The 27213-nt window shown below is 47.6% G+C and overlaps 2 protein-coding genes and 1 non-coding gene across 14 annotated transcripts in view; 1 reads left to right on the forward strand and 2 right to left on the reverse strand.

Moving 5' to 3' along the window:
* LOC134093100 (nucleosome-remodeling factor subunit BPTF-like) overlaps window positions 1–15547 on the reverse strand; it is a 42906-nt gene extending 27359 nt beyond the window's left edge. For 7 of the 12 annotated variants that reach the window (XM_062546440.1, XM_062546433.1, XM_062546437.1 and 4 more), the window contains exons 1-9: window positions 14867–15547; window positions 10884–11706; window positions 8803–9023; window positions 5479–5649; window positions 4774–4968; window positions 2151–2327; window positions 1407–1579; window positions 480–883; window positions 1–34 (exon numbers count right to left, since the gene is read on the reverse strand). The exon at window positions 1–34 is cut by the window's left edge and continues 98 nt beyond it. In XM_062546440.1, coding sequence (XP_062402424.1) covers window positions 1–34; window positions 480–883; window positions 1407–1579; window positions 2151–2327; window positions 4774–4968; window positions 5479–5649; window positions 8803–9023; window positions 10884–11706; window positions 14867–15338 — 2670 coding nt within the window. In that variant the 5' untranslated portion in view covers window positions 15339–15547. The remainder of the gene's footprint in view (window positions 35–479; window positions 884–1406; window positions 1580–2150; window positions 2328–4773; window positions 4969–5478; window positions 5650–8802; window positions 9024–10883; window positions 11707–14866) is intronic. The other 5 variants (XM_062546441.1, XM_062546434.1, XM_062546431.1 and 2 more) reach the window with 4 other exon arrangements.
* An 809-nt stretch (window positions 15548–16356) lies between these two features.
* Window positions 16357–16438, forward strand: trnas-aga (transfer RNA serine (anticodon AGA)). The gene has a single exon. It is a non-coding gene; the product is annotated as a tRNA-Ser (tRNA).
* A 779-nt stretch (window positions 16439–17217) lies between these two features.
* On the reverse strand, window positions 17218–27003 carry nol11 (nucleolar protein 11). Its single transcript, XM_062546450.1, has 18 exons — window positions 26837–27003; window positions 26367–26480; window positions 26185–26241; window positions 25746–25894; window positions 25410–25467; window positions 25033–25168; window positions 24237–24440; window positions 24023–24099; window positions 23742–23865; window positions 22782–22867; window positions 21689–21754; window positions 20958–21142; window positions 20304–20429; window positions 19496–19786; window positions 19062–19140; window positions 18745–18837; window positions 18522–18629; window positions 17218–17837 (listed from the first exon to the last, which is right to left on the reverse strand). Exons 1-18 carry the CDS (start codon window positions 26981–26983, stop codon window positions 17724–17726), a joined length of 2214 nt encoding a protein of 737 aa, XP_062402434.1. The 5' UTR covers window positions 26984–27003; the 3' UTR covers window positions 17218–17723.
* Between the last annotated feature and the right edge of the window lie 210 nt (window positions 27004–27213).

Raw genomic sequence — 27213 nt, forward strand, 5'->3', positions numbered from 1 at the left:
GCTGCACATCTGCACCGCCTTGCACCAGTTCGACCTGCAACACGCCGCCACCGGCAACGACGGGGTCAAAGGTCAGACAATAGACATAAGCACTGTATCACACAGTGACCAGTCTCCTCCTACCTGTTTGAACCTCGAGGAACACAACAGGACAGAGTGACCCTACACTCTAAACAAATAATAATGAGGCTCTGAAGAATCATTTCCAATGTGAAGAACATTTTGCCTGATGTAATGGTTCAACACATAGTTTTGACTCCCCATGAGAGAACCATCCAGAGATTTAAAGAACCATTTTAAGCAACTTAAGGCCTCCGGCCTCGTGGCTACGGCCGAACAACACCCGTGGGAATATCCATTAACAACCCCACTCTCTCACTCGTGCTATATTGCTTAATTATTCTTTAGAATGTACACAGTTTGACCCCTCTGTTGACCCCCGTTTAGAACCCCGAAGGAGACGCGCGTCCCGAACCCACCTCTTGTCCCGCACTGCCCCGTACCTGTGGGAGGCCCAGTTGGGGTGCAGGAAGGGCGCGGGGATGCTGTTCTCCAGCTGGATGATGGTGAGCCGCAGCGTGGACACGGTCAGCGCCTTGGAGCCGTGCACCGAGCCGTTCCACTTGAACTCGCCGGCGGGCGTCATGCAGAACTTGTGCGCCAGGTGGCGCCGCTTGTCGTGGTCCTCGCGGTGCTGGTGCTTGTTGAGCGCCAGCGTGTTGCCGCTGTACTGGTTGTGGTAGACGCGGTACTTGCCCTCCTGGCCCAGCTTGAAGAAGTGGCTCAGCGCGCCCTGCTTGGACGCCTCGCGGCTGGAGGCGCCGCCGCCGCCGCCACGCGTGCTCACCCGCGCCAGCTCACCGCCGGGGGTCACCAGCAGGACCTGATGGGGGGGGAGGGGGGGGGGGCAAGAGGGTGGGTGAGAATGGCCACCAGGGGGCAGAACAACATTGTGTAGCCACAACAGCAGCAGCAGCATAACAAGCATACTGCATGCACACAACGGCATCTCTAAAGAACCCATCAGACTGCTTCGATCAGTCATGCACTGCATTACATTACGGTCACATTGTGTATAAGCCGCAGGAAAGTGTTTTATGCGAGTTAAAAGAAACAAAACCGCATTAACTGTTCCCGTGTATAAACCTAATAGCTCAAATCAAGCGGGTTATAGTAGGGATGCAGATCCACTCTAATGATCACAGACATGTCTCTGTTGTAAGCACAGGTGACTATACTGAACTGTACACTGTGTGTGCATAAGACAGAGAGTGTTATATGTGTGTTTATTTGTGTAATCTTTTCACCTGCTTAGGGCCCTGTCTGTGCATGTGTGTGTGTGTGTGTCTGCATGTATCTGTGTGTGTGTGTGTGTGTGTGTGTGTGTGTGTGTGTGATCCCCTCACCTCCTTGCCGTCCTTGTAGCCCTTCCTGGTGTCGTGGTCGGCGGCGGCCGCCTGCTGGCTCTTGAGCTGGCTCAGCTTGCTCTCGGGGTTCCTCAGGCGCGTCACCATGCGCGTGGGGGGGCCCTTCACCGGGCCGCCCGCCTCGCCGTTCGCCTTCTCCTTCCCGTCCGCTGCTGTCGGAAACACACACACACACACACACACACACACACACACACAGGTGAGTGGTCATGGTTCCACTCGCATGCTCACGGAATGGACTTCCAAGAACACCTGTGATTTGAGCCTCCGTCTAAATAAATAAGAACGCTGGTATCTACACCTCAAACAGGCCTCGGGGCCTCAGCGAGAGCTGAAAGGTTCCAGTGGAAGCCGTGTCAGTGCCAAATAGAGGGTACACAGAAACTCAGGTAAACAGAGGTCTCTTCATGTGGCTACGATCCTGTGAAGTTGGAGCTTTCCAGCAAACCCATCAAAAAGAACGTTCTTTTTTTTCTTTCGTTTCCATGGGTATAGTAGCCGAAATATGTGGATGAAATGAGGCGGTCAGGTGAGACCTCAGGTCATCATCGTCTAATATCAAAGCAGCGCTGCGTGTTGTACTGAGGACCAGACGGTGTGTGGGGAGAGAAACCCCATGTTGCTTATGGAATAATCTGATGGGGAGAGTTAAGTGGGAGGTAGGGGAAGCACACACACACACACACAGCCGGCGAGTGTGACTGGCTGGGCCGACTGACTGACCTGTGGCGTCCAGGCTGGACTTGTCCGCCGCGTCCGACTCCTCCTGGCTCCTGGGCCCTCCCGGGGTGGAGAACTGACTGCTGTTGCTGTTCTCGTCGGCCGCGTGGGGGGGCTGGCTGCTGGCCGGAGACCCCCCCTCGCCTGGCTGAGACCCGAGCTTGGACTCCGCAGCCTTGTCTGCAAGGGAGGGAGGGGTGGGGTGGGTAACAGGGGACTGAGTCATATTTCTGACAACACAACAGCTTTTACAAATCAAAAAAAGATCACTCACTCGAAAATTAAAACGAAAACAGTGAAATGCGATGTTTTTGCTTGTTTGTTTGGAGACATTAAAGCAAAACAAAAACAAACAAAGAGCAACCAGATTTTTTCGCACGCAGCCACGCCAAGCACAAACAAGGTCTGCTCAAACGCTCTTGTGAGATGGAAACATGCTGGCGGCTAGCAGACACAGTGGCACAGATGACGGAACACAATACCGGGCCCAAGATGACCACAGAGAGAAGGGACGGACACGCACTGCTGTGGACGCTGGCAGCGGTGGAGAGCACGGCCATTAGGAATATATGCTGGCCAACAGCGCCCTCCTGTGGCCTGCAGCGGTTGCACTTCCCCGGCAAAATTGGAGGGAAACTTCAAGGCAGGAGTGTCTGAACATGTGGTTCCCACTTTTGACAAGACACCACAGGAGGAGAGTTTACAGACAGTGCATTCATATATTCCTTAAGACCTTTAGCCTGAACTGTTTAAAATAGAAGGCCAACTGAAATCTGGCCTGTAAAAATAGACCTACAATGGGATAATCTCAGCAATTCAATTTAATTCAATAGGAAAGAGTAATCCTGCTAAAAACGGCATACTTTTCTACACCGGGGACACGTGGCTCTATGGCTCACGAACGCCCACAGAATTGCAGTGCAGTGAAACACATAGCTATCCTACAGCACTGCTACCGGCCCCCGGAGCTGAAGGTCACATCCCTGGACTTCTCCTCTGGGGGGAGGAGCGCTCTGCCTGGCGGCCACCGCCAGCCGTCCTACGGTTCCGGCTCCATCTCCCCTTAAGGGTCGAGGAGGAGCGCGCCGGAGGATCTGGGCATCGTCAGGAAAATCCTCTCCCGGGAGGCGGATTTTTGCCGGCGACGGGAGCCGTTACGTAAGGGCCTCACACCGCACCGGAGCTGCTGTTTATCTCATTACACTCACACTGCACGTGCAGCAGGCATGGCCAGCCATTCCTCATCAGAGAACAGTGTCTTCTATAGCCAACACTGGCCAGCCATTCCTCATCAGAGAACAGTGTCTTCTATAGCCAACACTGGCCAGCCATTCCTCATCAGAGAACACAGGCTTCTATAGCCAACACTGGCCAGGCACGTTGTGCTCATGCTTTTTTCAGATTAAGATTAATTTATTAGCCAGAGCTACAGGGCTCACCTAGTATGGCCGTCTTACTCCTCCAGCCATTTTACAGGCCCACTATGAAATTTAAATGAATGCCTCACGATACTGTTATTAGAACACTCGGACTACATCATGGCCTCCTCGTAAATCACGCTGACTTACCATAATTTGTCAAAAGACTAATTATAAATGTAAAGTATTCAACTCCCGACACTATCATTAAGATTCCTTCAGTCTTTTCATAATTCATGTGCTGCTCTACGTGGGGAGAGGGGGCTGAAGCAGCATCCCTGTACATGAGACATCCCTTGTTATGATCTTGCCTGACTGCCACACACACACACACAGCTTGATGAAGCTCCACGCTGCCCTCTTTACCCTCCCTCCACACGCCTGCTGAGGCTTACAGCCAAACTACAAACACACACACAAACAAATAAACAAACAAACAGGCAAACAAACAAACAAGCGGAAAGCGAAAGCTGCGGGATCAGACAGCCGTACAGCAGCGGCTCATTGGCGTGAAAAAGCTCCGATGGCCACAAGGGCTTTGATTGGGGGTTTGAGATGACGCAAATCAGACAGAGCAAGCTTGAAGCGACCGCTGGGCGCGTCATCTCTCCACACAGCCGGGCAAGACAGCGGCGCGGCCCGGTTACGCTTTAAGGGCCGTAAGCAAAAAAAGGCTCCCGAGAGAGGAGAGGAGAATGGGGGGGACTGGACAGGGAGAGCTGCTGGACCTTGGAGGAAAAAAAGGGGCCCAGAAAGAACTACACTGTGAGAAGCCTTCAGCGGTTTACTGCTGCTGCTGCTGCTGGAGAAGCAAGAGGAGCAGAGGGGGCCCCAAAGCAATAGAACCCAAACGAGAGAAGAATGGGAGGATGCATGGAGGGGGGGGAGAGAGAGAGAGAACGCTGAGCGGGAGGCCCAGCAAGGCAAAGGAAGCTGGAGGAGGGGGAAACACCCAACACACTGAGAGAGATGGATGGGTGGATGGACAGATGAATGGAGGGGAATGGTGGAGAGCCCTCGCATGCCTGAGGCCCACAGCAGCTGATCCAGAACCAGCCCGGCACCAGAGTCCCAAACGCCAGGCGGGAGCGCGTGGGCTGGGAGGCGCTGGCCCCGGATCAGTTGTTGTGCTTGGGCAAGTGCAGGCTGGTCTGCGTGAAAGATGGAGCAGGGGGGGCGGGGTGGGGGGCCCGGGAACAGGATTGTACCTGCTGGCTCTGGCACCTCCACCGAGCTCTCAGGGCCCTCGTCCCCAGTCTCGCCCGAGCCAGGGGGCCCGTCGGGGGCCTCGGCGGCAGGGCTCGGGGCCCTGGTGGAGGGGAGGGACGGGTCCGCGGAGGGGGAGTCGGGCTTCAGGGCCTCAGGGCTGCCACTGGCCTCCTGACCAGCAGAGGGCGACTCTGCTGCAGAGGAACATTTGACCTCAAATCAGACGGAGGAATCATGGGGCTGACAGCGGTCACTCTCACATCCAGCACCTCAACGCACACATTCAATAGGACCAGCATTCGGAACAAGACACTGAACCTGGAAGGCATTGGACTAGATGCTGTTAATGCATAGGAATTGAAAAGAGGGATTTCTTTACTACAAGAAATCAAGCTTCTTCCATACCTACCATTTGTATTTTAGGGTCACAATATTGCTTGTGTCTTCACAAACTGTACAAACTATAATAGTATTAGATGAGGCAATGATCAGAGGGACAATACCCAATACAACACCCAATGGCTCTTGCAAAATTAAGTGAAAGTTGAAAGACAAACCACTAGGATCATATTAAGAGATTTTAAATAAACAGGTAATTCAATTCTGCACACATCGTGAAACATCCAAAGAAACCTTTCCCACGTAAGCACCTAGAAGGCTAGAAGGGTTAACACAACACGATCAGCAGTGTACTGCTACATTACCTGCTGAGGTGGCCTCCGCAGTGCCTGCGGGTCCTGAGGTAGACTTCTCGCCTTTCAGCGACTCGGGGGACTGCTCGGGCTTTTCCTCCTTCTTGATGCGCTCTTCCTCCAGAGCGCTCCGCCGCTTCTCCTCCTCCTCCTGTCGGGCCTTCAGTCGGTCCAGAATCTCCTCTGAAGACAGGATGAGAGAGAGAGAGAGAGAGAGAGAGAGAGAGAGAGAGAGAGAGAGAGAGAGAGAGAGAGAGAGACAACTGGATGAGACACACGTCCGTGTTAAAGATGGTGCCATTCATGTTGAGTCGCACCCCAGGGACTGGATAAAGACGTTCAGTGCACAGTGATGGGAGGGGTGGGGGAGCAGAACTGCTGAACGCTCTGATCTCACAAGCCTCGTCTTCGCTGGTGATACACATGTTTGTGTTTGTGCAGACGTCAGGTCACACACACACAAACGCAAAAACACCGCTCACAGATTGTCTCAGCTGTCAGACGCAATCAAACATGTTCTATTCAAACCATGTCCTTGAAAAAGACACACAGACACACACACAAATACAGACACACACACACCCCATCGTCAGTGTGTCAGAGGAAACTGGGAGAAATATTTCACAGTAGCAGATTTGGCACGAACCAATGTGCACAGATATTCATGGTAACCTCACATAGCAGTGTGAAAGTCCATTCAGAAGTTACCGCTATCCCCATTTAAACCCTGTACCGTGAACTCAATCTGAAGCAAAACATTCAAGTCCGGTACAGGCTTTCAAAACAATGTCCAGATCTGCATGGTTAGTCTAATGTCAAATGACTTCCTCATCAAACATGCATGACATACACTGTGGGCAGAGGTCTCTAACGGCGGACAATGTCCTGGTTAGGGAGATAAGCATCTTCTCCTCCTAAGTAATGAGGAAAGCATTCCAGATCAAAGCTGAATGTAAGTACTGACAAGGAAGGAGCCCCCATAAGAGTGCGCCTGTGTGCGTTGTCTCAGAAAGCCCCTCCTGTGTGTCTCTTCGGGGGGGATTCAGGTGCAGCCCCCCCCCCCCCCCCCCCCCATCTCTCTCTGCACCCGCTGCCCTCTGGAATCTCAGTGGGCAGCACAATGCGGCCACTTATGGGCAGCCTTGGCTTGAGGCGGACTTCACTTGGCACAGGCCAGTGGGAAGGGCAGGACAACCAGGGGACCTGGGACTGGGCCATAACATCCCTCCCCCCCTCCCTCCCTCCTTTTCTTCTCCTCTCCTGCTTCTGAAACTCACCCTCTTAACCCCATGGTCATGTAACGGAGAGACATACTAACTGGTGCTCTTAAGACACTTTAGTTTATCTCCGCAGCAACACTCTCTCACTCCGTCTCTCCCTCTCCGTTCTTTTTTTTCTCATCCATCCATTCAGGCAGTGCCTTTCTCCTCCCTCCTGGGCCCCTCATCGTCCCTTAAAGCTGCTTGATCCTGCCGACCACGCCAACCTACCCACCCTCTACAACCACACACACACACACCTACAACTACATAAAAAAATAAGGGGGAAAAACACATATCTACAAAGAAAGCCACCTGACATGGCAACAGGAGTCAACAGGCATCAGAGTCACCAGGAGCTGCACATATGCAGCCCTATAAGAGGGTCTGTGTGGCCGTGTGGAATGGATGCAGGTGGGGGAAGGGGACAGTGGAGCTGGTGGTGCTGGTGGTGTGGTGGTGGTGGTATGCCACTATAGGGTGGGTGGGTTGGTGGGTTGGGTTGGGAGCGGGGGAGGGGAAGTGGAGAGGTGATTATCAGAGCGAGGCAGGGAGGAGGGAAGGAAGGGCAGCCAAGTTAATGATAAGGCCAGTGCAAACAAAACAGGGGGGAGAGAAGACCCTGCCGAGCAGCAGATATGCACACATGAGAAATGACTCTCTCTCCCCCCCCCCCCCCCCCTCTCCCTTTCTTTCATTCTCTCTCTCTATCTTTTTTTCTCTCTGTGTGCATATGTGTGTGTGTGTGTGTGTGTGTGTCCGCATCCGTGTCAAGAATTGGCAAAACAATTGCCTCCACTATCTGCAGGAGGAGCACAATAGCCTGGCGGGTGGGCGGCAAGCAATCAGCCGACACTGAGAGCAGAATTGGAAGATGATGATTGCTCAACACATATGAGATAGTGACAGGAGACGCAGACTAGCGGGGGGAAGAACGGGGCCCACAGAAAAGGGATTGCGTGAGAGAGACAGGAGGAGAGAACGAGACACAGAAACACATGTACACACCACGAAGAGAGGGAGAAAAGGAGATAGAGAGATGAAGAGAGAGAGATGAAGAGAGAGAGAGAGAGAGAGAGAGAGAGAGAGAGAGAGAGAGAGAGAGAGAGAGAGAGAGAGAGAGAGAGACTACACAGAGTACAATGCAAGGAATGTGCCTGTTAGATCACCCTATAATAGCACCAAACATCACTGAGGAATCTAAGGAAGCGCAAAAAAGCTCTGGAACAGATATGGCTCTCATTCTCTCGGGTCTGTCAAACAGAATCCCCCATGTCTTGATGCTCACAATGGCCAGCTTTGTGCTCCACTCCTCTCTGAAGTGAAGGTCTAGACTCAGGCTCTGCGCTACCCTTTCCTGTCCGGCTTCTCACCTCTCCAACCCCGAGGGCCACAACTCCGAGGAGCTCGTTAAAAGGATGCTCAAATCTCCCTCATCAAGGCCGCTAACTACAGCCATCACCGGATCATGCGAGGCTCCCATTAGCGGCAACAGGCAGAGAATGTGTCCGCAACACCAGGCAGTTGTGCCAAGGGTCATTTGAGACACTCGTTAGCTTAATGAAGCGGATCAAAACGGATGGCGAGCGGCAGTGTTGCCAATTGACGGGAGCGGGACAACAGATGCATCAGGAGAAATGAAGAGCTAAAAACAGAGCTCCACTGAATGGCAGTCTAGAGATGACACACCGAGTCAAAGAGTCTAATCCAGCTCTATTCAGGAGTCAGGACCAAGACACGCAACACCTCCAACATCATCAACTCAGGCCTACAGTAGGCCCAACTCTAAACACTAGCTTGTCTACATTCTATTGATGTTACTGACGCTGAGAGACACAACACCTGAAACTCTACCCGAGACGTCTACATTTGATTCTTGTTAGCAAGACAAGACAAGAAGACGCAACACCAAGAACAACATCCAAGATCATATGAACAGCTGTAGCGTTGCCTGAAATGTCTTTGCACCCATACTTGATTTTCTGTCCAGCAGTCATGAACTGTACTGTACTGTTCACACTCTCACATGGTAGGTCAGGTCAGCCCACCTCCTCCTCCACCCCCACATCCCCCTTACCGTTGGCAGCGGTGAGGTAAGCCTTGTTGTTGGTGCGGGCCTTGTTGGTCAGGTCCTCCGTGATGTCCATGTGCAGGTGGATCTCGGGGTGCATCTCCTCCAGCGCGGCGTACAGCTCGCTCTCCCAGTAGCCCTTGTCCAGGGTCTCCATCAGCTCGGCCAGCTGGACGCGCGTGCTGTAATACCACATGGACTTGTTCTCGTGCTCGCCGTCCTCCTCTCTAGAGACCGGGGGAGAGGCGGAGGAGAGGGTTAGCTTTAGGGGTCACCAGGAGACAAGGAAAGTTCTAGGTTACAAGGAAGCTAGAAGCTTTCCTAGCTTCCTTGGGGGACCCATTCACTCTACCTGTTTGATTCTGTACTCCTACCGTATTATTATTGTAATGCTTGAAGTGGTTTTGTGAATAAACTCAAACAAACAAACTAGGCCAAGGGCGAGTGAGCTTGCCTGTGAGGGGGCGGTTAGAGAAGCAGCAAAGTTTTCAGGCCAACCAAGAGGTAGGCCTGCTTGCACACCTGGGGGGAGTATGTAGTTTAGTGACAAACCTGGGTAAGTTAACTCAGAGTAAGTGGTTATCCTAATAGAAGAGTTATATGGCTTCATTCTCCAAACAAAACAATGCCATAGGGCTTTGTCGTAGGTTGTTTACCACTTGTTTATCACTTGTTTATCTTGGAGTTAACCTACCCAGGTTTGTCACTAAACCACATACTTGGAATACCCACCTGATGTACGCTTCAACCAATAATGGGCATCAAAAGTGATCTGGAGAACCACATAAACTTTAAATGGGATTCTATGTGCATTTCCAGAGTTATAAACAAGCTCTTTGTAATAAGAACAGCCCTCCTCATACACCCACACACCCATTGTGCTAACTTCCCAATATCTTACTTAATGTTATTTACAGTGGCACAGACTAATGGTCTGAACTTGATCCTCGTGGGAACACCAAAGGCCTGAACAAAATGATGTATTCTGGCGCTAATGTGGTTGCATGCTAAAGTCCCAATAGGCAAAGAGCGCAGGACTATTCACGGGTCCCCAGGGGCTCATTCCTCCGTCTGCACACAAGCGTCCATCTCTGCCGCGCTTCGCTACAGCGCCTGCGTTAGTGACTCATCACCCACAGTCCTCTGGGACGGAGCGAATGTCAGACGCAGGTGCGGTTCGTTTGGGGCCGCAGCCAAATGCTGAGGGAAAGTTGATCTATAGGAGGAAGTTGGATCCGGAGGACACATAACCACATGTGTACGTCTGCGTTTAAAAGTGGGGTTCAATTAGCCGTCTGGCTAGGCGGGATTGTAACTCGATTTTGACCTACTTAATGAGAGTGAAATGCTTGATGGCTAGGAAGAGTCGTCTCTCCCCCCCACACGTGTCTGAAACACTAACGGGCGCTAGCCACGACATCCGATGCCGTCCTAAGTGGAATTTGATCGAGCGCCGAGAAATCACTCTGCAACAATGGAGTTGAGATTCTCATTCTCGGACGTGATGCGAATGCGGCTTCAGATAGCAAGTGATTTCGGCGGCCGGTCTCACAGCTGGGCGAGATACTGAAGAAATGGTGAGTGAACTGATGGCTTATTTTCACATTAAGTACTGAGACGTGTCAGTCTGAAGGTGACCCTGGATTTATAAACCAATCATGTTTCATAACGGCCACTCTGACTTACTAGAATATGGCCGTTTTTCAGAATGGGTTTCAGAGAAGGTTATTCTAGTATGAAACCATTATGATTCATGCAGTCCATATAATCAGCGCAGTTTTACATTGGACTATACAATATTTAGTACCAAGTTGACTTTTCTATTACCATTACCACCTATGCTCATCTAATTCTCATACTTTGCCCTTTTTTCGCCTTCCATTTTGATAACTACGTCGTCATCAGTTTTTGCTATATTTGCATTTGGTCATGAATATGCCACTGAATTGAGTGTTTCTGTGTAAGGATCACAGATAAATACTAATGCATGCTCATGATTGAATCCTGGTTCTAACAACCATATCCATCACTGACAGTGCATGCTTCACCCAATAGGCACAGACTACACTCCTGGCGCTGCTACTTACATGACGACGCGGCGGTTGAGGAACCAGTACTTCCTGCGGTGTCGGTCGTAGCCGACGGGCTCCTGGCGGATGTAGGGCCGGCTCTTCTGCGCCTCGGTGACGCTGTCGCCCACGCCGGGCACCTGGTGCGCCACGCACACCTCGCACTGCCACTCGTCCTCGGGCACCTCCACCAGCGGCGGCTTGACGCACTCCAGGTGGTAGACGGCCGAGCAGGTCTCGCAGCAGAGCAGGTCGCCCAGCTTGTGGCAGACGCGGCAGTGGTCGTCGTACGTCACCACGCCCTCCGACATGAGCTCCTCGCGCGCCAGGTTGGTGGTCAGGAACTGGTCCACCAGGAACTGGAGCACCTTGACCTTGGACTCGAGCGGCTCGAAGGGGTACTCCTCGCCCTCCTGCACGGGCAGCACGTGCTGGTACTCGGGGTCGCTCTCGCAGTAGGCGCGCACCACCTCGGGCCACGTCATGCCGTCCACGAAGTAGAGCGTGGAGTTGACGCTGTCCTTGAGGTCGGCGGGGCCGAAGCTGGTGTTGGACGAGTCCTCCTCGCGCAGGATGGCCTTGAGCAGCGACACGTGCGTCTCGGCGATCAGCGTGCACTGCTCCTGGCCGGCCAGCGCCGCGCAGAAGTCCTCGAAGCGGAACGGCGACAGGCGCAGCACCGTGCTGAAGTTGCGCAGCACCTCGTAGACGGCCGCCACGTTCAGCATCTGCTCGGGCGGGATCAGCAGGTCGTCCGACGACTTGGGCAGCTCCAGCGCCGGGATCTCCTTCTCCTCGAAGATGGGCGAGCGCGGCCGGCGACCGCGCGGCCTCCTCCGACCTGCAGAGGGGAGAAAACGGGGCAGAAGGACGCGTGAACATCTGCTTTGGACAATGGACTGAAACTGTAACATCTGTAAGAAAACACACTCAAGGCAATGCAGTGCGCAAATATTTACCAAGTGTTCACCGACTGTTTTGTGTTAAGCAATGTCACACATGCTGAAATGAAACATAAGTGGTTCCGTTTTTCACATGGCAGCATAAGACTTCATCACAGGAGAGTTAGGCTTAGTCCAGCAACAAGTAAGAACCATCAGATGACTATATGCAACATTTCTAAGGCAATGCTTTGCACTTGCAAGGCAAATTACACCTGAAACTAAATTAATGCCACCATATGTCATCTTCTGACAGATTAACTGCAGATTACACTGAGTTCTGGACATTACCAACTGATACATCACTTAATAGGAAAGAGGATATAATCCAATTAATCTCCAGACTCTTTAATAGCACCACAGTTCCAGGCAGGCTACTTGGACGGCCGGCAACAATCTTCTTCATATTGCAGCCCATTTACATGTGAAAACATCATTTCATGACAGTAGTCTGTACACTGACCAAATCACAACCTTTATTGACTAAACTACGTTTTTACACAAATTACCCCCGAGAGATATTCTCTCTGGAGGACTAATCTAAAAATGAAGACAAACGCTCATGTCCAGTTCTTCATTAGTTCCACAAAGGGCGGTTCAGTGCTCTGTCCGTGGCAGGTTAAAGTTTGGCCCGCGGACACAAAGTGCACCCCGCTGAGCCAATGAATCGCTCGCCTCTCAATACAGGCTTTCACGGCGAGTAACCCTTATTGGTCAGCGGCATAATCCACGATTAGGACATGTGCAGGGAGAGCCCACAACATGTACCTACTGGGCGGCCTAAGTCTCACATTCTGAACGCAGAGAGGGTGAACCTGATCCTTATCGGAGGGAAATAGGTCACCCCGGTGCTTGCGAGCCTTTTTAAAAACACGGCATTTGTCTATCTGTGCTCTTGCATAACCGCTCAAGAAGAAAGGGGAGAAGCAACAGAAAACACCTTCAGATGCCATCCAGCTATGTTTGGTCCTGTAAGGAAGGCATTACTAAAAGCCCTTACAGCCCTACTGGAATGAATTGTCCATGACCAAACCAATCCAAGCACATTCAAGTGCGCTCTCTCTCTCTCTCTGTGTGTGTGTGTGTGTGTGTGTGTGTGTGTGTGTGTGTGTGTGTGTGTGTGTGTGTGTGTGTGTGTGTGTGTGTTCCTCATTGACCCAGGAGAAGTACGGTTTCGGGCCTGGCTTGAGGAGTTTGGGTATCTGAAACTAATGACTACAGAAGCAGGTGATGGTTCACAAATAAACCCTCGGTGCCAATCCGTTTCTCTCAGACCAAAAACGAGTTTCGCTCTTTTCGGTTACAAGTAATGAAACTATCTGGGGACTGTTACTGGTAATCCATAGAGACAACTCTTACCACCTGAGAATTCATCTCAAACAAAAGTATCTTTCACCGCTAAAAGCATTTGCCTTTGTGAATATTCTATGAGGGACAACAAGTCATGCTGTGAACTAAGCCGAATTTAAGTCAATGTCTTTATGTATGCAGATCCCTTCGCTCGGGGTCCAATAATGTAAATAGGCTGAGCTGGCAGCTGGTGCTTTACCCATTCCACATGTTTTGGACAACCACTAGGATTTTGTTCCAAATAAAAAGATTACCGGTGCCCGATTACCCGGAAAAAAAAACACCTTCCGTATGAAGATAAAAAAATAAAATAAAATAAAAAAAGTTCAGCAGTCACTGGCTGGCTGAACTGTGAACATCAATGGCAAACAAGTCCTATCTCTTGGAAAGGTGAGTGTTGGTGTACACAAGCTCTCATCCTTTCCACCTATAGTGCCTTTGCTTCCAGCATGAGGTCTCTCAGTGCATGAGCTCTCCCTTAGTCCTGAACTACATCTCAGTCCACATTTAAACATGATTGCCTCCTTTCGACACAGAAAAAAAAATCCTCTTCAGTGTTAAATGTGGAAATGTGGATGGAATTCACATTACATTACAAAATGTGATGCTGCTCATGATTGGAGCTAAAATCCATTCTCTACAAACTGTCTGCAAGCCACTTGATAAAGGCACTAGAATACAACATCAAAAAATAGAAAAACTTAAAGTCCCCCTGTCTCTGTTAGTAATGCTTATACCGTAACGCAGCATTGTAGCAAATAATAAACATCTGCCTCACGAAGTTAACTTTGTTATTGATAATAAAAAAATATTTAAATGGAGTAACGTAATCAAGGATGTGGGATAATGAATGCCTCACGCAACAGGTGGGACAGGAGCGCCATTTTCAAAACAAAGCCGTGCTGTCAATTGCCTTTTGCTAACTTGAGAGCCTTTCGTAGCATTAATTAAGTTTGGTAACCCTACAAAAATGACTCATTCATTACAATTATGCCCACAGTCAATCACAAGAGAGAGTGGCTTTTTATTTGAGACTTGTTATCACTAAGAGAAATTGGACATGGTAAGCTAACTCTTTTGCAAGTTAATGGAACTAACTTAATTCCATTCATCTTGTGGGTATATCCGCATCGAGGAGATGTACTGCAAATGCTGCTAGCTACGTTAGCACATTGTCGTTATATACCTATGCACTCACACGGATCCTTACAAAAGTGCTGGATATCTGACAGATTTCACTCCAAATGGAAAAGGGGAAACATGGTCAAAGCATTTGAATGAATGGATGGCCAGAAGTTCATCGCCCGAAAGCTACCATTAAGTGAATCCTGCCATGTCTAAAAACAATTAGCGTTAACGTTACGTAATGTTATAATAACATAAATCGCACCTTTGAAATGTCTACCAATAAATAAACAAAAACGTGCGCTTTTTGGACGTGAATGATGTTCTACTATTTGTAAACAATCGACAACACGATGGTACAAGTGCGCGATACATCACCGGATCTCAATAAACAAAGAGGCCTGTTTCTGCGAGCAAGCTCCATTTTGAACAATGCAGCTTAACTTACTTCGCACCATGTACACTTGTATGTAACAGTTAAGTAAGTTTTATTAACACTCCTGGGTGTATGCATCACTCCCACACTTCCATGACTTAATTAAGCATTACGCTAGTTAGCTAGCTAGTTAGCTAGCAGCAACGTACCTGGAGTGCTGCCGTATGTACTATGACTCCTAAAACTGCTCTCCGTGCAGTAACTAGCATCATCTTCGTCTGGTATTTCCTCCTGATAATCGGAGCCATCATCAAAGGCCCTTTCGTCGTCCGACAGAGGGTTTCCCCGTAAATACTCATCATCGTCCGATCTCAAACTCACGGCATCCTCCTCATCACTCTCATGGTCATCGTACACAATCTTGCTGGCTGGCCGTCTCCCTCTGCTTCCGCGGCCACCTCTCGAGCCCCTGCCTCTACCTCTACCCCGCGATGTGGCTCCGAATTTTCTTCTGCCCCTGGAAGAATGATAATTTCCTCTTCTTGGAGGCATTCCTTCTATATCTGGTGTTCCTCGACCTCTTCCACGCAATCCCCGCCTGGGTCTCAAACCGCGGACTGGCGCGGGGGATGGCTCCCCCATCAGTGCCTGTTTGGGCGGCCTGCCTCTTCTCCCTCTCATTATAGCAAGCTAGCTTAGATAATGTATTATTTCTATTTTCAGTTTTCGCACGCTTCCAGCCCACGCAATTGAGACAAAACAGGTTGCTTCCAAACGTCTAACTTGCTTTGTTTGGTCTGCAGGAGTCCCGTAAATCCCCGGTCTAAATTAACGGGAAAATGCTCAAACCGAATGGCCGGCGTCCCGCTCCGGGTCGCCTGCAGTCGCCATTTTTCTTCCTCTCTCTCTCTGTACTGAAAACACTCAGCAGGCCCTCTATGGAGGTCACGTGACGTACTCTACAATAGATGCGAATACCATGTTAGTTCACAAAATTAGAAAGCATAGTAGACACGATACAGTTTATTTACGTTCATTTGGCAGTCAGAGGTCAGTTATCAAGTATCCATCGATTAATTACACTGGCGCGAACCTAAAAATATCAAAGCAAAGCAGTCTTAGTATGCATGTGCTTGAGATCGTTTCAAAGACGATGCAAGCCAGGGAAAAGGCTGCAAATATTCACGTTCACACAGTTCAAGTTGAACATAGGTCACCTATTTCGGTGCAGAATGAATAAGAGTAAAGTGTTTGCCCACCTGATAACTAAATCTAGAGTTCTTTGAAGATAATATGGTGATTATGCAATGCACAGATGTTGCTGTAACCAATAATAAATTATTCAATCTGCGTGATTCTCGGAATGTCTTGTCTCAAATTTGTGTCTGTTTTGTAATTATTTTTTTTAAGTAGTTAATTTTATCTGACACTAATATCAACATTAGCCTTTGTCCTTGTGGCCAATACCTGAAGAACTTATCTTTAATACAGCCTTCGTGTCAGGTTTTCAACAGGCATTTACTACTGTGAAAAGCAAACTGGCAGGCTAAGTGGGTGCAGACTACATGCCAATCAGTTGTGACTGCGTTTGCTATATGCCAGCTGTAATTTTGCGCGTATATAATGAACTTCTTAGGATAATATTCAGAATTCAAAATCCATGATTTAAAAAAAATCAGTACACAAATTCATATATCGAGTTGTCGTGGCCGAGTGGTTAAGGCGATGGACTAGAAATCCATTGGGGTCTCCCCGCGCAGGTTCGAATCCTGCCGACAACGAATACTTTTTCGGAGGACGGCTTGCAAAATACACGCGGTAAATCATGTTTCATCAGAAGAAATTGTGAACATCGCTAGTGGCTTCACGATGGATGTAATCGTAGTATAATACATGTACAGTGACCTAACACAGTTCTTCACGTGTAATCGATGACCGAATCGATAATGGATTTGATGGCCTTGCGTAGGCAATTTCACCACATAGCTACGCGTGCGTAGCATTTGTGTACAAATCCGGATATTCAGCCTTATTCTTTGCTGACCAACAATCCCATGCCACGGCCAAAGCTAGGTCGTAATGGTGCAAACAGTTTATCAACTGTTATGAAAGACGAGCTCTTGCTACCAATATTGTTTGGTCGCACACGGGTTGGTCAACATGTAGGCTACTAGTCTCTGACTTATGTCATTTAGTTCGGGGATAGCCTAAAACTGACTTACACGCATTTCACAAGGTATATGTAAGATCATGCTCCAATGCTAACAACGGTTTGCAGTAATCACATTACCTTTACCAGTTTTCACGTCTCTGCTTTTCTTTTTTATTCATGGACCACCAGATAATTTTGGTCATTTGGATATTGTAGGCCCACTATTGTTAGGCCTCTGCGTTAAGCATGGCGCTCAGGGTCGACGGATCAAAGCCTGAAGAGTAGGGGTGCGCCTATTTAGTGACACTGTTATGGTGGGCAACTTAAACATTATTAAAATAGTATTACATCAAATACATAGTGAAAGACATTAATCATCCCTAGCATTACACGCCAAACACACCAGAATGCATTCATATGAAAATTCCATTATATTCGTTGAAAATCACATTAAGAAAACCAAAAGGACATCTGAATTACACACAACACTGTATGTGACATTCTCTATAAGATACAATTGGAACAATGCAAACATAAAACATGTAATCATCAAACACTGGTTTTAAATCTGGTTGTAAAAGTACTCTTCTACAAAAATAGGGCAATGCATCACATGCTCTGCTTGTATGACAGTTCTTAACATTATCTTCGTAACAGAATAAGTGACCCCTAAAACACGTTGGCTTAAAAAGCAACTACACTCTTTGGAACACAATAATTCTGGCTGTAATTTGCAATTAATTTTTTCTATTTCCAATTCATGTTGTCGGCCTGTCCTATATAAATACATAATAACAATGTTGCAATGTCAACAGATTTGGCAAACACAAACCTTGTGTCATTTATTGAAAAATGTCATCATTCATGGTGGAGGAGCACAGGTATATTTGTTTAAAAGAGTCTGTACAATTGGTTTAAAACAACTCAATCACTTCAATAGAGTATTGGCCGTTATCCTTGGGCTGCTTGGCTTTCTTCAGGGCCTGAAGACTGCCCTCGATTTTCCCCAGGTCAGCAAATAACCTCGTCTGAAAGAGACGAGCAAGGGAACACAAAAGCAGAGTTAGCTCAGCATTGTTCTTCCAGTCGATTCCTTCCGCAGTACATTTGTCCAAAAATAGATACAACAAATCTGTTTAAGATTTTATTTTGTATGGTCAAGCTTCTCGTGGTTGTGCTGTGGTGGTGACTTTTCAGTATACCTCCCGTATACAATCCCACATTTCATGTCAGGTCAGTGCTACATTGAGCACAAGTGTAACGTTACCATACCTTATTTTAGAATGTGCACGACCAACACACCAAACTACCGCAGGACACATCTACTGTAGCTACCATCTTCTGCACGCAGATGACTAGTCTGTGTGTGTGTGTGTGTGTGTGTGTGTGTGTGTGGTCATATATGTATATCTTCATATATATATATGTGTATGTACGTATGTATGAAGATACCACTTTAATTTACCTTTGCAGACATACTGTATAGGTAAATGATAAATGGAGTTGTTAAGTGCACACACAGTTAAGACAAGGGTCTAGATAATCAGTATTCTGTTCCTTTTCTGAGGTCTCCACACATAACAAGGTAAGTGTGGAACATAATCAAAACAGGTTTACTATACCACGCCTAGGAAAGGAAACTGCCACAGATACAGCTCCTATGAAAACGTGGGTTGTGTTGTTCAGTGTATTTATAGTTTAAGAACGCTCACCTGTGCCTTCACAAATCTGTGAAGGCCTGTTATCAACTCTTTCGCCTCTGGAGCCATGACTAAGACCGTGAAATGGGCATCCACGAGCAGACAAACCCAGTCAATGATCTAGAGTCACGAGGAGCACAAGGGGAGGATACAGGTGTTAACGGTTAGAGCGCCTTTTCAGATGGGATGTCGTTATGAATCGGAGGGAGATGGAGAAACCATCCTTAGCACCAACCTGTGACATTGTCGGTGACCTCAACGCAGGGACCCGTGTGTTGATGTCTTGGTAGTACTTCACATACAAAAACTGTAAGTACTGGAGATAGAGCTGGGGACACAACAGAAACAATATTTGAAGTGCTATACTAGGTGTATTTTAGATAGATGAGAAAATTGTGGAAAAACATTTAGTGATTTCAAGAGCCACTTTAAAGATTGCACTGATAAAAATCTCCCATTCCAAAAGCTTAACGGTATTTAAAATAACATAATGCATAAGAATTTGATTATAATTACAAAAAGTGTCAGTTGTGACTGTTAACAGATACTTACTATGACGTGTGGTGTGGTGAGTTCCTTTAGATGGGGCAACAGGAAGCTCTCACTGTATGGAGTCTGTACGATTTCATTTCTGAGAAGTTGCCGTCAAGGACAAAATTCAAACCAATACCAGCTCCTCAAACGTGGTTACTATAGCTACATATACTGTATGTATTTAATTAATGTTTTCAGGGAGAGAGACAGAGAAAGAAAGAAAGAAAGAAAGAAAGAAAGAAAGAAAGAAAGGCAGAGAGTGAGAGAGAGAGAAAGAGAGAGAAAGAAAAAGAGAAATACAAGAGAAATACAATTCACAAAGCTCCCTGAAGCTCCCTGTTTTGTACCGGTTTGAATTATATTTCAGTGTATACAAACTACATGTAAATGTACCCCTTTGATGTAAGGAAGATCACCAGGGCCCACAAGTAAGCTTCTACAGCCAAGGATACAGTAGCACCGCTCTGTGTAGCCCAATAGGCCTCGTCATGTCCAGCCGCATGGTGCTGGTCAGCTTGGGTTTCTGGTGATGCGGGAGCTGGGCCTCACAGCTGTTCTCCTCCTGCGGTGCCGCCGTGCTGAAGCCGTTCTGCCGGGTCTCTTCCCCCTTTTTCCCCTCTTCCTCCTCCTCCTCCTCCTCCTCCTCCTCCTTGTTTTCCGCCGCCGTCGTGGCACTGAGGCCCTCCACGAACGCTACGCTGTCCGTCTCCAGGGGAACAGCCTCCAGCTCACTGTCTGGGGTGCTGAGGCAAAAGACCGGTTCAAGAGAGTTCCATTATCAGAGTCATAGTTGTTCCCACAAGGTTTCTGTATAAACATTCCATCTTAACATTATCTTAATGCAGCGAAAGTAGTTTGGGAACAAAATAGAACGTTCTAGCATTGTTTTTGTTTTTCTTGCTGAAAGGGTCTATAGGGAGTCAGTATGGGTTACTGGACTGAAGCTTTGGCTAAGGGAAAGGTCCCCCGTGTAATGCCTCACTTAAGTCTGGGATTCAAATTCAAATTGAAGCTGGAACATGATGGGGAGGTCAACAATGATTTGTTTTTCCCCCTTAAGTGGATGTACCAAAACCTGCTGACTACTCAGACAATTAGGTTGGTTTCTCGTACATAGGTTAAGCCTAGTCCTATTTTTTTCGTTGTATAAAAATGTCTTAATACATGTAAGGGAAATTGGTGCATAGTTGTTCAGGAATTGACGCAGATATCCTCTCATGAAAAACTAAAATCTTCTTTCAGCTAGTAGCGGACATTTACCTGAGGAAGACACTGAGGCAAGCACAGGTGAGGGCCTCCGGAATGTCTGGGAAGGCCTGCAGACAGAACTGACACAGGGCATAGTCCTTCTTCTCCAGAGCCAGCTTCAGGAGGTCAGGACATACACTACAGACAGGAGAGACACAAACACATGTTGATGGGTTGCTTTTCCATCACAATGTAACGCTACTTTAAAACAGGGCATTCCTCGCCAAGTTAGGCCCGGTATTAGAAATACAAATATAGAATGGAACAGTGCCTTACATTTTTATTTTAGTGTGGTCAAGAAGCAGTTTAAGATAATGGTGAACCAAATATGCTTCAAACAACATTTTACTCAAATCATTATTTCAAAGACAGTCTTTCCTGTTTACAAATGGTGTCACTGCTGATAGCAATGTAAAGAACCACTACCGAACCACCATCAAACCGCAAAGCAGTTTTAACGTGGGCATTGGTGGCTTAGTGGTGTTTAGGCCCATGTCTTCCCCTTTCTCTCTCCCTCTCTGACCAGTCTTTTCAACCCTTGCATGACCGACATGTCTATCAGTGTTATGGTGCTTCAAGAGTGTGTGTGTGTGTGTGTGTGTGTGTGTGTGTGTGTGTGTGTGTGTGTGTGTGTGTTCCGAACCCCTTCCAGGCCCATGTGCTCACCTGTGGCAGAGACACTGCGTGTGCACCAGCTGCACCAGGACGCTGTGCGGGTAGTAGGAGGGCTCGGCCAGGCTGCGCGCCACCAGAGCGGACGCCAGGTTCCCCACGGCCAGCTGCAGAGCCGGGAGCTCCGACTTGGAGATGAAGGACGCCACCGCCTTCTGGACCTCCTCCTCCGAGCCCGTCTGGAACAGGACAACAGCCACGTTAGGGGAGCCGCTGGTGCCCCGGGGTAAATAAAGTGGCACGTTAGGGGAGCCGCTGGTGATCCAGGGGTTAATAACATGCCACGTTAGGGGAGTCGCTGGTGACCCAGGGGTAAATAAAATGGCTACCAGGGGAGCCACTGATCCAGGCGTAAAAAAAATGGCTATCAGGTGATCGGACAGCACGAACATGCACAGGCCCATCCTTTGAGTTTTTATATAGAATGCTGACGAGGTTTTACGGCGCTTTAAACAGTAAAGTAACCGCATCATTTTAAAGAACAAGCATTGTGCTAGTGCACAGTTAATGAGGGTGGTATTCAGAGGTCCTGGGGAATAAGCAGCATATTGCTTTAGATTAGAGGCGGCTACCTTGATCTGTTGAATTAACTGGTCATATTGCTTTAGATTAGAGGCTGTTACCTTGATCTGTTGAATTAACTGGTCGTATTGCTTTAGAATAGAGGCGGCTACCTTGATCTGTTGAATTAACTGGTCATATTGCTTTAGATTAGAGGCGGTTACCTTGATCTGTTGAATTAACTGGTCAGCGGTTACGCTGGGGGCTCCTTGGCTTTTGCGTGTTAACTTCTATGGAGAAGAAAAGACAAGAGAAACATTTGTCAGGCAAAACAGCTTTTCTAATGCTTCAACAAATCATGTCGGAGTTTAACCATTAGAAGGTCCAGAACTATCACGTTTAACACAATGTAGAGAAGAGGTCCGAAGTATAGTGGACATAGACATATCTATGATAGTGTGCCTCAAGACATATTACTGAAATCTCAGGACAGCAGAGCACCACCCACATACAATAATAATGACGGAAAGAGAGCTTTTTGCAAGATTTTGCACGTCTACAGCTTGCCTTTCTAAAAGGTCAGCAGAATGGCAGACAGAGAGAGCCCTTCTCCACCACCAGGGAACTTGTTCCATTCCAGTTCGCATTCCAAACTTGGAGCCATTTTTACCAGCAATAAATGAGTTTGGAACCTGAAAAGTTGGTTCCTCGCTGGAACCAACAGAGAGCTGGTTTGTCCAGTGAAGCTCAGAAGACTTGTGACATTTCGAGAGAAAGGTAATTAAGGATGTCTACCATTTTGCTCCATTAGCTTCTAATATGCAATGACCTCCACTAATGACACAGTCTTGTTTACGGTTCTGCTCAAATCAAGTGGAATCACAGGCTATCCCCATACTAAGCTCAACCTTTTAAGATGGAGCATTAGTATGGGGAGTCTGTGCTTTATTTCTACGGCACAAGAGGCGTGCTCTCTTGGAGGAGGGGCGGGACTGTCGAGCTCTATTGGCATCGTTCAAATCATGACTCTTGGATAATCCTTCAACCAATCAGATCTGATGCATCTTTTGGATAAGCTAGTTTTGATTGGAGCCAAAGGTTCTGGCAGGGAACAGAGGAGATAGATGTGCAGGTTTCCAGCCCGAGCTGCCGGGCGAAATCTAAATTACGGCCGGCAGGTCACTGAGGTCAGGCAGGGTTCACCCAGCCTACTGTAGGTACAGATGGCAAACTTCAAAGATTCCAGAACGGAACCGGATCAAGAAGTCATTGTGTGGGGAAAAGAGCTGTGAGAAGAGCCGATAAGAGGTGTCTTACATTCTTCCGCGTCTCCATCCCAGCAGCGGACGTGTCCTCGGGAGTCTCTGCCCCCCACGACGGTAAAGGGACGGGAGGGGCCACCTCTGCACACACAACAGAGGAAAATAAGGACACAAATACACAACTCAGAGTTACAAAATGGTTAACTCCTTGATGAAGGCTTGATTGCCGAAATGCAGAGTTTTTTTTTTGTAAAGGTTTAAATTAATATGGTAAAGGCGCAACAATAAAGGCTTTTTAACTTGAACTATACTGTATGACAGTGCCTTGGAGTTTCTCTTGTTTTTACACAACTCAAGAGTTACCCAAAAAAGTCCTCTAGCTGAGTGAAACATGCTTAGCATGTATAGACAGAAGAATGAGTTAGTTGCTATGTGGGCCTTTATCAGTCCCCTTTTGCACTCAGTGGTTCTCATCAGTACTGCATCCTCATATTATCAGTGCTATTGATATTAGTCCAGATGCGCCCCCTTGTGTCTGTATTATGTATGGTAGCTTTACTTGCATACAGAGTTAAACTAGACCTATGTACACATTTTTCTTTTCTTCTATACTTAGTTTATTCATTCACATGCATTTCTGGAAATTCCTGGTTGGAAACCCTAACCATAACATTTGCAGCAAAGACAACTAGGGGAAAGAATGAATCACACAGGGCACGACTAGAGGAACTCCATTCTATTGGCACAAGTCGATTAGTCATTTCCGTTCCCCAATTTATTTACTTTAACATCCCATTTTAGCAAATTCACACAGAAACATTGGTATTTTAAGAGACTTCTGTTTATAAATGTCACCCTCTTTCCTGTCTTTTCTTACTACAGATATCAGCCATAAAAAGGCCAACATTATTATTATTAGCCAACACCTAATAACAACTCCCGTTGCCTTTCTACAGGCAAAATCAACTGCGTGGGGGACTGTTAGCATGGAGCGCCGTGCTAGATAGAAGCTTACCGCAGCCTCCAGACTGTTTGAGTTTCCCCAGAGCAGCGGCCAAGGAGGATTTCTGACACTCAAAGGGGATTACAGACAAAGCCTTTCCATGAGGAACGTACAGCTTCCCACTGTAGCACCACAACTACAAACAAACAAACAAAACAAACAAACAAACAGACAAACACACAAACAAACAAACAAACAAAGAAACAGATTATATTTTCTGCTTTTGCTGATCTTTACAGGGGGGCCAAAACAAATTGATCAAATTTTCAAGAACGTTTCTCTTCCTGACTGACCTGTCCATATATTCTTCCGGCCATTTCCTTCCCAGCTTGCAGAGTCTGAAAATTGGTGTTCCAAATACAGAGGTAATCTGGAGTGGAGAAGAGAGAGACACCACACATGAGCACAAGATCCAACCAAAAGGCCAATTGGTCATAACCTAAGTTCAGGGCAGCTCCAAATAAATCAGGTGATCTGAAAACCGAGCGCTCTGCTGGACGGGTTTACCTTTGCCCGCCCCGGCCGACGGATGAGGGACGCCCACCACCGCCACGTGGGCCGCGTCCAGGGCCACGGCAGAGGCCGACGCCAGCGCAGCGCCCCCCAGGGGCAGCCGCAGGAGCAGGGTCCTGGGCAGGGGCAGCACCTCGCCCTGCGCACCGCCGGGCAACCTCATGGGCACCACGCTCACGTACACGCAGCCGTCCGGATCTGGAGGCGAGAACAGGAGGGAAGGATGAGAGGGTACAAGCCACACAGGGTTTGGCACAGAGACAGCAATTCTGAACACTAGCAAGAACAGAACTGGGAAAACATTTGCCCAAGACCATTAGCTTTGAGAATGTACACAAAATCCAGTGACTCTTATCAATGTATTCTGATACTAAGAGAAAAACAGCAGATAGGGTCTCGCGCCAACAACTCGGGTGCTTTGAGGATTGTCTGACGACTGAAAACGTTTTGCACATGACTGGGTGGTACTTCACACTTTATTCACTGATGGAATAAACCTTCTGTATCTTTGCATCGGCAATTACTGGTGTGAGAGTTCTCTTTTGGATTGTGGTACTGCTACTAAAACAAAAAAAAAGACAATTCCCAGGTACAATAACTGACTAGACACAAAAAAGTAAACGTCCTCAAAAGAATAGCACGATTTTGGCAAATGTAACCCCCAAAACAAAACACTATTAACTGCTTTTAGATTACCAACACTGTCTATCAAATAACTAACACTATCAGTTTACAATGACATCATGGTAAACATTGTCAACATCACATGCTGTTGTGTGTGGTGACTCACATAGGCTGAGGACGTGTAGGTTGCCACTGCGGGGTGAGGCAGAGAAGCTAAGAGGAGCAGAGCCCGTGCCCTCCAAACGATACGCTGCTCTCGCCATGTCGAAAAGATTCTGCACACGCAGAAAGTGCTCCCCTTTCTGAAGCAACATATGGAACGGTCCATTAAGTACCGGAGGAACACACACACACACACACACACACACACACACACACACACACACACACACACACACACACACACACACACACACACACACACACACACACACACACACACACACACACACACACACACACACACACACACACACACACACACACACACACACACACAGAAAAGGAATATACCAAAAAAAGTAGCGAAGGGTGTAGTATTACCTGTTCTGTGATGAAGAGAACCCATTGTTGTCTGCCTGATGTGATAAAAGTACTCCACCTAGAGAATAACATTGATGACAATATGAAACAGATTGCAAATCTCCCATCAACAACATCAAACATCCTCTATGTGACTTGAAACAGAAAATAATGTTCTTGTCCATCCTGGTCATATGGACTAGGAAAATACCTCAAATCCTGCAGCAGGTTTCTCCCAATCCTACATGACTCTGTGAGATTCTAGAATCAAGATGCTATGGGATTCTACTCTGAACAGCTAGAAATCTGTGACCTTAAATGCCTGGCAGTGGCCTATCGGCCTGCCTGCCTGCCTACCTGATGACCTCGTCGTCTGAGATGACGTTCTCCACGTCCTGCTGGGGCTCGGCCAACAGCGCGTCCAGGAGGCGCGTGGCCCCTCTCTGGAAGAGAACCACTGGCTCTTGGCCGGGGGCCGAGTGGATCCTCCACACGTCGGCGGACACCTACAGCACAGGGGCAAACCAGGTCAGGTGACAAAAACACAACTCAAAAACACAACTCAAAAACACAACAGAACAAGGCAGGAGGAGAGAATGGGCAGCGCTCAAGAAAACCGTGTTAAGGCAAATAAGAAAATGCATCACAAAGCATTGTCGGTGAAATCAGAATTAGAAATACCAACGCATTAGTAAGGTAGAAAAATAATGAAAACGTAATGGTCTTTTTAGGTCTCTTCAAAAAGTTTAAGAACGGAGTCAATGCATATGATATGATATATCAAGATCATACTTACAGTAGCTTTGAATGCCTTGTCAATATTGATGTCGTCATCTTTCCAAACTCTTACAACCTAAGGAGGGATACCATAACGTTGCATTTCACTTTCACAAAAGACAAAACATACTGCATAAATGACTGACTTTAAGTTCCGCTAAGGTATGAATATCAGAATAGAAGCCCATCTTTGTTGTTTACCTTATCATCTGTCACTACCACGTACTCTTCTGTTTTGGAGTTATAAACGGCTGGGCAAGTTATTCTCTGGCCCTGCTTCATTGTCCAGCTACCCAAGGGCTTCTGGTCGGAGACCTGTCAGAACAAACAAATCCATTCATAAGTCCCGAGATACCAAACATGAACTGTATGCGTTCTCAGACGGGGAAGGAGGTTGTTTTCCTTTTCAAGAGACCACGTCTAGGTAGGTAGCTTAGCATCTGCTATGATCATACTTTCTACGAATGCGATGTGTACGAAAGTGACATGAAGTTAACAGAGTGCCAAGTGACGCCCCTTCTAAAACTGTTTAACCACATTGCATTTATTATACGTGTAAAACGGACCGAGAGAGTAATTCAGATTAGCATGGGGGTGTCACGGTGGGCTCCTAAGCAAGCATGGCAGCAGGCAATCGTTGAATGATCGCATATCTGCCCGATTCACCTTACCTTATATAACGTGACGGATCTATTAGAGTCCGTAACAACGACATGATCATTATCCCTATCCAACTCGATCCCTTGTATTCCCGATTCTGTGTTGTTTTGCTCTACACTTAGTGAGCAAAGCGTGGAAACCTCAAAGAGCGCTGCCATCTTTTCGATCGCAGAACTCGTTTATGCTCAGAACTCGCGAGAACACACTGGCTGACCAAAGAGTATAATTTTCAAGAGTAGACGAAAAAAGAACGATGCTGCCACACTGTGGCATGGAAGAGATTGTAGATTCATCGCAAAATGGATAAATAAAATCATATTCATGTAGGCCTACATATATATATTTTTACATAGGCTCTATGATTCTATCACTTAGACATCAATGATTT

Source organism: Sardina pilchardus, chromosome 1, assembly GCF_963854185.1.
Source record: "Sardina pilchardus chromosome 1, fSarPil1.1, whole genome shotgun sequence".
In the NCBI taxonomy this organism is placed as follows: Eukaryota; Metazoa; Chordata; class Actinopteri; order Clupeiformes; family Clupeidae; genus Sardina; species Sardina pilchardus.